The sequence below is a fragment of the Bicyclus anynana genome, unplaced genomic scaffold (genome assembly GCF_947172395.1).
Source record: "Bicyclus anynana unplaced genomic scaffold, ilBicAnyn1.1 scaffold_39, whole genome shotgun sequence".
NCBI classification, from domain to species: domain Eukaryota; kingdom Metazoa; phylum Arthropoda; class Insecta; order Lepidoptera; family Nymphalidae; genus Bicyclus; species Bicyclus anynana.
The window spans coordinates 49612-64672 of NW_026441267.1; the positions used below are offsets into that span (position 1 = coordinate 49612).

Below are 15061 nucleotides of genomic sequence, written 5' to 3' on the forward strand. Positions count from 1 at the left end.
AATTTAAAATGTCTAAATAAATTTATAGATACGAAACATTTCAATAAGCAAGACTACCGAACGGCATTAAAAATGATCACTAGAAATTGATACATGGCATCTATAGACCTAAAAGACTCTTATTATTATTTTTTTAGTATACCCATTCACAATTCTCACAAAAAGTACTTACGATTTAATTACATTAATGTACCTACTATATGTAAACCAGCAATGAAGTCATTGAGATCACCACAACATTTTGTCTCAGTTATACTTAGATGATATTTTTTGTGTAGGTAGGAGTTTCTCAGAATGTAGTGGTAATGTTAACACAACTAAAGTTTTTTTTTTTTTTTTTGTTTTTTTTTTTTTAAATCTAGGATTTATAATCAACATACGTAAACTTTACATTTACATTACATTTACGTTACATTTACATCAAGTAAAAGCTCTTAGGCTCCAAAAACAAAATATAAGTTTCTATGTTTCGAATTTGATTCCAAAAACATGATAAATGATAGACGTCGAAAATTAAAGAAATTTTCTAACCTCCTTCCTTTGTTTACGTAAATGTAAATTAACTGAATTCGCAAGGGTCTTTAGGTCATCTGGTATCAGCTTGTCCAGCTGTAACAACACTCTTGTTTATATACTAAAGAGTTCGAAAACTATTAAAATACCAAAGTTTATTAAAAAGTACCAGTTACGACCACATTATAAAACTACCCGCAATTTTGAGAAGTGATATGTTTTAGTGGCTAATAAATATTGGACATGGATTTACTTCATTCGGTTCAATTCGTTACGATATAGTGGTTTTTTGCGATTCCTCTTTAACTGGTTGGGGTGCATATTGTAATTCTAAACAAAGTTGCACATAAATGAGCTTGAATTAAAAGCAGCGTTTTTTATCCTTTAAATGTTATACAAATCTAGTAACCAGAGTAATAAGGTTTTGTTAAGATCGGATAATATAACTAATATGTCCTGCATTAATATAAAAGGTAGCATACAATACAGACATCTGAATAAAACATCAAACGAGATCTGGAAATGGTATTAAAGTCATAGTTTTATTTTATTTGCATCCGACATAAATACAATGTCCAGTTATGAAGCCGATTCACTTAACGCGAAAGAAATTTCGTGATACAAATTGGGAGCTAAATAATATCGTATTTAATAAATGCAATGCCAGATGTCCCGTTTATGTTACAGGGAAAAACGATCCAGATGCATTTGCAGTGGATGCGTTTACAATTTCATGAAAAGAAAAATACCTTATCATTTCCCACCGTTTTTTTCTTAACATGTTAAGACTATGCAAAAGTAGTTAGCGACAAGGCTGAGGGCATTGTTGTTGTTGTTCCATATTGGCCCACACAATACTGGTTCCTTATATTCAAAGAGTTGATAGTTTCAGATTTATTGTTTTTTGAACCTGTTATCAACTTGACTTTAAGAATCCATTACAATCTTCACAAGACTCTAAAGTTGGTAGTCGCAATGCTTTCCGGAAAGTTCTGTTAAATAAGTCCCTAGATCCAAAGCACCAAGCACCAAGATCTATTGAAATCATATTGACTTCATTATCAAACTCAACATACAAGCAATATGATAGTTGTATAAAAAATTGGATGATTCTTTTGTAATAAACACCGTTATAATTATACATCTGCGCCAGAATCAGTTATCATTGATTTTCTTACTGAAACATTTGATAAAGGGGCTAAATATGGTACTATTAACTCGTACAAGTCTGCATTGTCACTTTTATTGACAATAAACTCAATAATAATGAAATCAAACGCTTTATGCAAGGAGTTTTAAAATTGAGACCCACAAACCCTAACTATAACATAACATGAAACCCTAATATTGTTCTGTTTGATTTAACAAGTAAATGGCTTAATACAGGTCTCGATTTAAAAACGGTTTCAAAAAAAAAAAAAAAACCCTTTCTTGGCTTTGGTTACGGCGCATCGTGTTCAAATTTTTTCGCTTATAAAATTGTTCAATATTACTATACAACCCGGTCATCAAATACTTATAAAAATCCCCGCTTTAAATAAAAACTTCTAATATAAATAGATCACAACTACTTTTGAGACCACCTTAATTTGTATTTGCCCTGCAAGCTATTTAGAAACATACATAAATAAAACAGAAACACTTCGTAATAGTTATTATTTATTTGTAAGTACAAAGCAACCGTATTGAAAAGTATCGGCACAAACGCATAGTCACTGGATTAAAGACGCACTAAGTGAAAGCGGAATAGACACATCCATATTCAGTGCACATAGCACGCGACACGCAGCACCTTCCACAGCCAACAGACTTGGAGTCAACATTGATCTGATCCGCAAAACAGCTGGCTGGACTGATTCCTCCTCTGTCTTTGCAAGATTTTACAATAAAGATGTTGTTATTGATGCAATTCGCAAAAAGTATTCTTTCTTCCAAATAATACAAGTAGGGTAGAATTGGGGGTTCTGCATCACTTCTCGCTTCGCTCGATTGATGCAAAACCCCCAATGTTTTTTATCGGCTGATGTAGAAGCCCCAATATGGTTTACTAATGATCACAATACCCGATCCCATTACACATGCGTTAGTCCGCGCGAATAGCGCATCGGAGATCTGATATTATGTTTAGTCAGATGCTTGAAACACACAATAAAATTACAATGTTTCATTGGATATCGTACACGCGATCGATCTGAACAATTAAAATAAAATTTCTTTTAGGTTTACACTGCACGTTATGTCGATGCAAACCTAAACATAAAGCGTGTAAAGACATAGACTGATTTTTCACTGCTTAAGCGTTATGACAAATAAATTCTAATCACATTAACGATTTCTGTTCTACATATTGGACAAAGCATATTATTTAAAGATAGTGCACATTTTGCACATGTTATAGCGTGACCGCAAGGTCTATAGCAGACCGTCACTTCATTGTCAAAACAAATTTTGCAGAAAAGTCTGGATTTTTTCACATATTCGACAGACTCATTGACATCAGCTTTTAAACATATTTTATTATTGTGTGCACACCTTTCATGGTTTTCAGTTATTTCACATGACTCGTTGATAACTCTTTGAACATATTCTTTACCCTTCATGAGTAAAACATAGGGACAGAACTGAAACCATCGAGCGTGTTCAGACCACGGCAGATCCTCACGACTCCAGTCCTTGAGCTTGCCTCCACAAAAATAACAAATTACTCCATCGTTTATACCTGTATAAAAAAAACCGGCACTCGCCATTTCTTCAGGGCTCTGAATTAAATCTTGGGGCCAAGTTTTAAAACTATTTAAGCGTGCACTTTGTGTAGCATAACTATGGTATTCAGGATGAAACGACATCTCTGTACAAATATACTCGTAGTAAGTAGCTTAATGTTACAGTTGGAAATGCTTGCAAATTTGCGTTGGTTAAGATGAATGTCTAGCGTGCTAATAGTTATTTTTCTTTCTTATTACATGTTATATATAAATATCCTACAGTAGGTACTTTATAAAATATCAGCTACATACTTTTTTAAAAAATATATTATAAGTGAAAGAGTTCAGATGTTTTCAGTTTCATGCTGCAAACAGAGAAAACCAATATACGAATATTTAGAACCATATTATGCCTAATGATTTTTTAAATTTAAAATTATTAATGGATGTAATTTGTAATGCAATAAATAAACTTCACTTCAAAATGGGAATATTTAATAAATAAATGAAAGAAATCATGAAAAAAATTGAAAGTTCTAAGATTTTCGGTTTCTATACTATAAACACTGAAAACCATTATAATAAGAACCGCGACACCTATGGTTAAATAATGCTACTGCCAAAGATTTTATAATAGAGACATGTCACTAGCGCGTGAAAACTGAGCTGACCAAAAACGTATTGACCGCATTCCATTGAGTCGCATAGTACATACAACGAAAGTTACTTAAATAAATAATGTAGCCATTATTTATTTAAGTAACTTTATACATATACAATGTCGAGTTGTTTGTTTAGTAATTTTAAAACTGTGTATACACAAATATTTATAAAGGAATACACAAAATAATTCATGCGTGCGCTCAGTGGAGTGGTTAAATTCAGCCTACTTTTGCGATGATTTTGTAGGCACGTAACATGTCTATAATTTATAATGTCGCTGGCAACTGCCATATAAAAATTTCGTCTCAGATATCCGCGACGGATTGACGCCAGACCACATTAGGAAAGTTAAAGGTGTGAACATCATTGTCAAGCTTCACTTATTACATTTTAGTCTTTATCTAGAGCATTCATAAGAACGATAATTAAATATGAGTTCAAGAAAATAATACTCGATTTTTACTAAAGTGCTACTGTGAATGTGGGCTTATGATTGCATTGTATAAAAAGAGATGCGGGAGCGACATCAACCATTTCTGTTATTTTCAACTGAAGTGTCAAGAGCACCAAAAACCTGTAAGTATGTAAGTGTCCTTATTGTTTTTATATACCTAGCACATAATTGTGAACTCGATTAACTATTATTTAAAATAGATCAAATATTTTCATAGGTATGAAATGTATTTTCAATTTGCCTTCTGTAACCAAGGCAGTGGGTTCGACTCCCACAACTGGAAAATGTTTGTATGATGAACAAGGATGTCTTCCAACGTCGAGATGTGTTTAAATATTATAAAAGTATTTATCTTTGATTCCAGGTCGACTGTAAGCGGAAACCCTTTCGACTCGGATAACGAGAGTGGGTCAGTTAAGAAAAGTAAAGTTAAAAAAACAACTAAGAAGCCTCCTCGAGCCGAAAAGCCCGCTCAAAAGCAGAAGAAGGCTTTACAATCGGATTCGGACTCCGAGCCTGAGCAATCGAAAATAATTAAGAAAAGAAGACAAATTTTAGATTCAGAGGTAAGTCGAATTTCAAGTATTATGTAGGTATCACTTATCTATGAATTCATATCTGCAGTGATATGTAACTTGAAAAAAAAAAACCAAGTAATTTTGTTTTTTTTTTATTAAAATTGTAGAGAGAGAGGTTTTTTTTATTAAAGTTGTGATTAAATACTTACCTACATAGGTATTTTCGACTTGCACAATATCGTATTAATAAAGTCAATCGGTTATTGGGTTATTATAAAGTAATACAAATTGATAATATTCTAATGGTCATCATTACTATTACTTTTTAGCTATTATTAATTATCTAATATTATCATCATAAAATAAACAAAGCCTTATAAAATTTCTATTGAAATCGTGCGCTTATATTTATTATTTATTTATTGATTTCAGGAAGAAAACGAGCCCATTAGAGCATCGGCTTTACGAAGTTATTTCTCTCGCCGCGTGGGCACGGGCTACACGTTGCAGAGGGCGGACCCTACGAAGACTGGAGAATATTATATTGAACTACGGGTATACAACGCACGCGAAGCTGAGACCCAGGGCGCTGATAGATGGAAGCGCGCGCTCATCACATGCAAGTCAGCTGTGGAAGGCGATAGTGCGACGTGGCGTGCTGTAACAAAGCTGGTCACAGCGGTGAAAGAAGAATATTCACCTGTTCAACCTATTTTGTACCCGTATAATGTCTTTTGAAAATAAACCTATGACTTTGCAGGTTTAATTAATATTTTAATAAGTATTATATTTTCACCCTATACATTGTGTTTCCTAACAGCAATTGCAGAAATGAAAAATAAGTACTGAAATCAGATTTTAAAATCAGAAAATAAAATCTGAAATATAATATTAACATTCAGATATTTCTTTTTAACTTTCATCTCGCATAAGAAACTAACAAGTTAGAGGATGTGATATTTTTTTTAATAATTTGATTGTCTTTCCTTACAGCAATTGCAGTAAAGAAAAACTAAGAACTAAAAATCAGAATTTAAAACCAAAAACTAAAAACCAAATATAAAAACAAAAATATCTGAATTCAAATAATATTATCAGATAACTTTGTTTCTATTATTTTATTATTTTTCAATTTTCATCTCGTATAAGAAACTACCAAGTTAGAGGTTGTGATATTTTTTTATTAATTTGATTGTCTTTCCTTACAGCAATTGCAGTAAAGAAAAACTAAGAACTAAAAATCAGAACTTAAAACCAAAAACCAACTATAAAAATAAAAATATCTGAATCAAAATCAAAATTATCAGATTACTTTGTTTCTATTATTTTATTATTTTTCATTTAAAAAATACGCTTTTATTACGCATATTTACTTTAATAATTTCTGAATAAAAATTTATTTTTAGAATCAATATTATATATTTGTTTTACTTTTGATTGTGTTATTGTCTTATACAGTAGGTAATTGCAAAAATTAAAAAATAAGTACTGAAATCAGAATCTAAAAAAAAAAACCAGATATAAAAATAAAAATCTGAAATTAAATACTAACATTTAGACATTTCTTTTTAAATTTTATCTCACTTTAATTTTATTTGATTATCTTTCCTTACAGCAATTGCAGTAATGAAAAACTAAGTACTCAAATCCGAATCTAAAAACTAAAAATCAGATATAAAAACAAAAATCTGAATTCGTAGAATCATATCAGATATTTGTTTTCATTAAGTTCATATTAAAAATATAAGAACCTATAATAAGTTCCGTATTGAACATAGAATCGATTTTATTTTTTTTACTTTGATTTATGTATGTTTTTCTTACAGTACGAGTAATAGCAGAAATGAAAAAATAAAAGTACTGAAATCAAAACTAAAAAAATCAGAAGCCTGATATCTGAACTTTAAAATTACTGACAGATATTATTTTCATTTCAGTATAAAATAGTATAGTATACGTTACTAAGTATTGAATTTAAATCTCTATACAGAAAAACACTTGTCTATTTTATACATTTTTCATTATTTTGTGTATATTTTTATCTGAATTAAAAATATTACTATTGCACATTTGTTTAAAAATATATAGAGGTTTAATTTGATATTACTTAAATAGAAAAATATCGAAGTAAGAGAAGTCAAAAAAGTGTAAAAATTAACATGAAGTTTTGCCAGGCCTGTAACGTGCACGTATCAAAGTATTCATCACATAAGAAAAGTAACATTCATAAAACAAATTGTTTACTTAGAACTGAGTTTGATAATGTGCAATTGATAGCCAGTGCTTTCAAAAATAGGATTGCGAGTTATAGAGTTAATCCGTATTCGTCAAGCATTATTTTACCAGAACTTTTTTTAACAAACATTTTAAACACTGTTTGCAGTATAATTAAAACATTACTCATAAAACATAAATCGATCAAGGTAAATTTGGAATTATTTGTATTATACAAACTTCCAAAAAATGATGAAGTTTCTTTAAAATCTTTTAATACTAAGTATACAGTTGTAGTTCAAAGCACCGATTTATATGCTCTTTTTAAAGAATTCTCCAAAACTTTGATAAGCAAATGCACAGAGTTCGAGTTATCCGAGTCTGGCTGGACAATTGAGTCAATTAACCATTTAGAAGTAAATATAGCAAAATATAATCCCTTGAGAGCAGGCACGTACTTAAGTTTACCAACAAGTATTATCAGAACGAAGTCATGTCTTAATATTTATAACAAAGACAGTCACTGTTTTCTTTGGTGTATCATAGCACAAATGTATCCAACAAAACGTAATCCAAATAGAACTTCATCTTATCCACATTATTCTACAGTATTAAATATAAGCGGTATGTCATTTCCACCAACATTCGACGATATAAAACGTTTTGAAAGACACAATGAAGATATAAGCATCAATATTTATGGCTTAGAAAAAAATAATACTGTAACCGGCCCTTTGTACAAAACTTTGCAAAGAAAGCTTGTTCACGTTAACTTATTATTTATCAGTAAACAAAACAAGAGTCATTTTGTTTTGATCAAAAATTTTGAAAAGCTTGTCCACAAGCAACTTACGAAACACAAATGTAAAATTCACTTATGTGATGAATGTTTTCTTTACTTTGATTCTGAAGTCAAATTAAATACTCATCAATGTGCTCGAATGCAAACAGTTCTTCCAGAAGTAAATGCTAAGCTTCGTTTTTCAAATCCTGAAAGGACTCAAAAAATCCCAGTAGTTATTTACGGTGATTTTGAAAGTTTACTTAGAGAATATTCTGACAAAAGTAAAAGTGAGCATGTGGAAAATGTTCAGATTCATGAAGCTACTTGTTTCGCTTATTATATATGTTGTGAATCCAACCCTGAATTGAACGACTTTGTTTCATATCGAGGGCAGAACTGTGCAAAAAAATTTGTGGATTCAATTTCGAAAGACATAGAAAGGTTATACAAAATTTTAAATGTTTATAAAGATATGAATCCGCTTACCGATGCAGACCAGATATCCCATAATAGTGCTACATTATGCTATATTTGTAAAAATATGTTTTCTCATACTGACTATAAAGTTTATGATCATGATCATTTTACAGGTAAATATCGAGGTCCTGCACATAACTCATGCAATTTAAATTATAAAAAATGCAACTTTATACCTATAGTATTCCATAACCTTTCTGGATATGATTGTCATTTATTTATAAATGAACTTTCAAATGTATGCGGGCGTATAAATTTAATTCCAAAAAATAAGGAAAAATTCATTTCTTTTACAAAGTTTTTTCCAATTGATAATAAGAATGCGGCTCAGTTAAAATTTATAGACTCCTTTAATTTTTTGAGTTCAAGTTTAGATCGTTTGGTAAAGACTCTTAATCCTGAAGAGCTTAAACATTTGCGAACATTTTTCACTGATGATAATTTATTCCGATTATGTTTAAGAAAAGGAATATATTGTTATGACTATGTAGATTCTTGGGAAAAATATGAGGAAACCCGATTACCTGATATGTCCGATTTTTATAATAAACTCACATCGGAATCTATAACAGACGATGATTATAATCATGCCTTAACTGTGTGGGAAAAATTTAATATTAAAAACTTGGGTGAATATACTGAATTATATTTGAAGTGTGATGTCTTATTACTGTGTGACATTTTTGAGAAATTTAGATCCATGAGTTTAAAGTATTATGGGCTTGATCCTTGTCATTATGTTTCATCACCTTCACTAAGTTGGGATGCTATGCTGCTGTTAACAAATATTGAGTTAGATTTAATTTCTGATGTAGAAATATATCAAATGTTAGAAAATGGTATTAGAGGAGGTCTCGCGCAATGTTCGCTAAGATATGCGAAAGCTAATAACAAGTACTTACCAAATTATAATAAAAAAGAGATGAATTCCTTCTTAGTTTATTTAGATTGTGTAAATTTGTATGGTTATGCTATGATGCAGCAACTTCCCTATAAAAACTTTAGATTTTTAAACGATGATGAAATATTATTTTTTAATGTAAACTCTATTTCTCCTGATAGCGACGAAGGATACATACTTGAAGTAGATATTCATTATCCCCATGATATTCACGATGAACATTCTGATTTACCATTTGCAGCAGAAAAATTGTCAGTCCCAATGCCATCGAATGGTAAGAACACAAAATTGGTTGCAAATCTCTATGATAAATACAAATATGTTATTCATTATCTTCACTTGCAAGAATGTTTGAAAAATGGGCTTATATTGTTAAAGGTTCATAGGATATTAGCTTTTGAACAAAAAAAGTTTTTAGAGCCTTATATATCTTTAAATACATCACTGAGACAAAAAGCCACATCAGATTTTGAAAGAGACTTTTTTAAAAAACAAAATAATTCAATTTTCGGAAAAACTATTGAAAATAAAAGGAAACAAGTAGATGTTAAACTAGTAAACGTGTGGAAAGATAATTGTAATAATACTAATAAAATCTGTGGCGCGGAAAAATATGTAAGCGCACCTAATTTCAAAAATCTTGCAATTATTTCCGAGAGCCTTGTAGCCATACAACTCCAGCCAACAAGAGTAATTTTAGATCGTCCGATTTATGTGGGTTTCACTATACTAGAACTAGCTAAAAGTCATTTATACAATTTTCACTATTCTATAATGAAAAAAATGTATAAAAACCAAATAAAACTTTGTTACACTGATACCGATAGTCTTTTGTATTTAATTCATACTGAAGACTTCTATCAAGATTTAAAACATCATATTCAGCACTTTGACACTAGTAATTTCCATGAAAATAATGTATACCATATTCCAAAAATTAATAAACAAATACCAGGTTACTTTAAAGATGAGATGGGTGGTGATATTATCACGGAATTTATTGGCTTAAAAGCAAAGTTATACTGTGTTAACACTTTAAATTCTACCATTAAGAAAGCTAAAGGTGTTAAAAAACCTGTTACAAAAAAACTTACTATTGATAAATTCAGAGATATTTTAAATCTTGATACAACCTACAGGGACACTATGTACGTTATACGATCTAAAAATCATAAGTTGTATACGCAAAAACTTAACAAACTCGTTCTTAGTGGAAATGATGATAAACGACAGATTTATAAAAACATGTATAATACTGTACCCTGGGGACACTATAGTACTATATTTTAAAATATATTGTCTGAAGTTACTTGTTTATCTAAATAAGATGTTTTTTTATATCTTTATTCCAAGAACCTAATATTATTTGTATTATGATATGATAACAATTATAGCCTTATATTATGATAGCAATAAGGAAATGCATGTGTGTGAAAAAATAAACTTAATTTTTATTTGATAATTTCTTTGTCACTTTATTTCTCATTAACAACAGTTCCACTCCTTATTCTTTCCTTATTATTTATAATAATTCAACGGCTTCAATATGCTCTTTAAAAAAAAATCAGATATAATTTTAAAATCGTTTATTATGTAATCAAACAATTATTTTATAAAATAATAATTTCAATGACAATCTATTCACTTACAATGATTCTGGCAAACTTAATTTCTGCATAATCTTATTAATTAATTCTTCAGCTGAATACATTATGTTATCGTAATTGTCTGTCACTACATACTGCACACTTACTTGACTATTTACATTATTTTCCTGAACGCCATGGTTTATTTCGAGAATTTCAATTTTGATTATATGATGCGCCTTCGTCTTGTTTTTTCTAATAATAAAAGAAGAATCTGACATGTATATTTGTTTGTCTACCTTTGGACATTTTCTTTTCAAAGATAGTTTACTCATCTGTTTAATATTTTGAAGTGACTTCGTTTTCTCTTGTTCAGTTATAAATTTTAACCTATCTCGTTCTTCTTTCTCTAGTATAGCATTCACATCTTGAGCACAATTTCCAAAAAATGGGTCAATGTTTTCACATGCTTTGATCATTTGATCATTTTCATCAATATTATAAAAGTTCGCCATTATTCTGAAACACAAACTTTCTTTATGCATTATTCCTTGTATTTATTTTCTCTTTTTTCGATTGGTTGTCTGGAAGAGATCGCTCATTAGCGATAAGGCCGCCAATTGTACATTAGTTTTTAAGTTAATTTCTTGTCTGTTATTATTATTTTTGGTGTACAATAAAGTATATTTCATTCATTCATTCATTCATTCAAACTAAATTTAATATTTCTATAAAACTTCTTTTTATAGTAAAATCATTGTAAAATAATAGTAATATTTTACCTACCAGGAAGACGAGATTGAAGTTTGTGAAAAATCAGTGTGCTCCTTGCGAGAACTGATCTGAGAATAAATATTTAATTTGTAATTTAACTTATTGTGTAAGAATGTAATATGATCATCCTTATGCAAGGTATGGTAAACAAGAAACAATACTGAAGTCATTTGAAATTGATAAATAAGACTATGATGCTTTGATTTAATTATATTTAACAAGTTTTATGCAAGAATTTCAAACAAGATAGACAAGTCTAAACATGATTGCAGTACTTAATAATGAGTAATCTAAAAAGTATGTCACAAATAATAATGAAGTTGATCAAACAAGCCGATTCTTTAGAAATAAATTATATAGATACTGAAATACCATCAACATGTTATATAAGACATAGTAAACTCTTACCAAACACAATTCGTTCTATAATTTGTGGGCCTTCTAATTGCGGTAAAACAAATGTTATGATTAATTTATTATTACATGAAAACGGTCTGAAGTTCCACAATGTATATATTTATTCAAAAACTACTTTTCAATCGAAATATTGTTTTTTATATAATGTCTTTCAAAATACCCCAGATGTAAAACTTTTTATGCTTAAAAATGACGAAGATGTTATTTCACCCGATGATGTTATGAAAAACTCGATTTTCGTTTTTGATGATGTGACATGTGAAAATCAAGTAAATATTCGAAACTACTTTTCGATGGGTAGACATAAGCAAGTTGACTGTTTTTATTTGTCTCAGACATATTCAAAAATTCCTAAGCAATTAATACGAGATAATGTTAATCTCTTAATAATATTTAAGCAAGATGATATAAACCTAAAACATATATATCATGAACATGTAAACTCCGATATGAGTTGGCATAACTTTAAGCAATTATGTTCAAATATTTGGACAGATACACATATGTTTTTGTTAATAAACAAGGATTGTGAGTTAAACAAAGGTAGATATAGAAAAGCATTTGACACATTTGTTGAATTTGATAAATAAATTATTATATACAACTTACAAAGCGTTAATTAATTCAGTTGAAATTTAGCATCTGCCAAGATAACCATTTTATTTAGTATGGAAGGAAACGTTAAAAATCAATTAATTAAATCAATTAAAGCTATTAAGAAAAAAACAAGACAAATGCGAAAAGATGAGGAAGATATGGAGTTAAAAAGACACAAACTTTTCAGATCTATAACTGAACCATTAGAATCATTAGCACACCACAAAAAGGAAGAAAATAATGAAAAAATAAAACCTCCCGAGATTAAAACTCTACATGACATAAATGATTTAATTTCTTCTTCCGATAATATTACTACTGAAAATAGTGATGATGAAAAGTATAAGAATTCTGAAAAAGTTGAAGAAATTCGTACTCCATGGCCAATGTCAGAAAATGTATGCAAAAATTTAAATGTACCGTTTGGCGTGCGCAATGAAAATAGTACATTGATGATTGGAAATTCTAAAATTATGTTTTTAGATGGCACAGATACCAATAAAAATATGATTGCAAAGATAGGAAGTAGAAGCTATGAAGTAACCCCAGGGTTAGCAGAATTGTTATTTCAAAGTAAGCCAGATTTAGAGGCGATATCTGATCAAGATAAATTAGTTTATAAAGATATTTTATGTAACACTTATGTACACAAGAGAGATTATAATCCTTTAAATCAGATAAAAGGTGATAAAGGAATCAAATACACTAAAATCGTGAAACCTCTTTTTTCTGAAACTGAACTTAATAACAAGGCGGCGAAACAAGGTGGTTTTATACCGACTTTAAAAGAATATAAAAAGAATACAGATTTCATTTACTGGGATGATCCTAACGAGTTGGTAAATAGATTAAAACTTTTAATTGCTTCTAAAGATGCTGGCAACACTAATCATGATAATGAAATCATATCAATAATAGAAGAACTTAAAGAAGCTGGTATTATAAAATAAAGTTTATATAATTATGAGTAATTTCCAATCTAGCCTAGTTCTACAAACACCATCGAACATGAATGTCAACAAATTTGGTCATCATGTACACAAACAAATAAGAATGGATTCTTCTGCTATGGAAAATATATTTGATGCTCAACATAAGATCATTAAACATATTGGCATGCCTATAGACCCAAACGATTGTGCTACTAAACTATACGTTGATAAAACCATAGACGGGATTACATCAAGATTAAAAACAGTTGAGCAAACATTGATTCAGTTACATTCTGAAATAAATAGTCTTAAAAATAGTATAGGTGTTGTTAGTCGTAAAGTTAAAAAATGAGCAAACATAGTGTTGTAAATGAAATCCATAAAAATGCAAGAAAGAATTTTCCTCGACGACATGTTATACTGAGAGATATTGATGATTTATGGCAGGCTGATTTAGTTGACATGCAATCAATTTCAAAAGAAAATTCACAATATAAATATATTTTAACAGTCATTGATGCTTTCTCTAAATATGCTTGGGCTTATCCCCTTAAACATAAAAATCAAGAGACTGTAACTGAAGCTTTTAATAAGATACTAGAAAAAGGTCGAGTTCCTAAAAATCTACAAACCGATCTAGGTAAAGAGTTTTATAATGTTTATTTTAAAAATATATTACGAAAGTATAATATTCATCATTATTCTACATATACCACTAAAAAGGCATCAATAGTAGAAAGATTTATAAGGACGTTAAAATCAAAACTTTATAAGCAATTTAGCTTAAAAGGCAGTTACAAATGGAATGATGGAACCCTCGCTCATATAATGAGAACATATAACTCGACGTTTCACAGAACAATTGGTATGGCTCCAGACAACGTTAATGAAAGCAATAAAAAAAAAATACTTAAAAGATTAATTAAAATACCAGCACCAATACAAAAATCTCCGAAATTCAATATAGGAGATTATGTAAGAATCAGCAAATACAAAGGAACTTTTGAAAAGGGATATACTCCCAATTGGTCAACTGAAATATTTCGTATAGCTCAGTTGAAAAATACATATCCCATTACATACCTTTTGAAAGATGCTAGACAACGTCCTATATTAGGATCTTTCTATTCTGAGGAATTACAAAAAACACATCATCCTGATATATACCTCATTGAAAAGGTTTTAAAAAGAAGAGGAAATCGTCTATATGTTAAATGGCTGGGTCTCCCAATTAGTGAAAATAGCTGGATAGACAGGCAAAGTGTTTTATAAGCCCAAATTACGTTAACATTATCCAGTCTCTAATTGTCTACGAACGAAGATAGAGTTCTCTCGTATTTAAAAATCGCTAAGCGGAAATTATCTTTTCATAAAATGACTTTAAGAAAAAAATCCGATTTTTCAAAGAAAAACAAATCTGGTGTCGGTTTAAAGAAAAACTTTAAAGATATTGTATCACGCGCAAAGAAACATATCCATAAATTAAAACCTAAATGCAAAAAAGCTGCAATCGAATTAGCTATTGC

General features: G+C 29.7%; 2 protein-coding genes across 2 annotated transcripts; one reads left to right on the forward strand and one right to left on the reverse strand.

The window, feature by feature from the left end:
- Positions 1-2476: 2476 nt before the first annotated feature.
- On the reverse strand, positions 2477-3583 carry LOC128199816 (baculoviral IAP repeat-containing protein 7-like). The gene has a single exon (XM_052890986.1). The coding sequence runs from the start codon at positions 3357-3359 to the stop codon at positions 2814-2816; it is 546 nt and encodes a 181-aa protein (XP_052746946.1). The 5' UTR covers positions 3360-3583; the 3' UTR covers positions 2477-2813.
- On the forward strand, positions 3583-6328 carry LOC128199811 (uncharacterized). Its single transcript, XM_052890982.1, has 3 exons — positions 3583-4465; positions 4700-4901; positions 5286-6328. Exons 1-3 carry the CDS (start codon positions 4371-4373, stop codon positions 5589-5591), a joined length of 603 nt encoding a protein of 200 aa, XP_052746942.1. The 5' UTR covers positions 3583-4370; the 3' UTR covers positions 5592-6328.
- The last annotated feature ends 8733 nt before the right edge of the window (positions 6329-15061 follow it).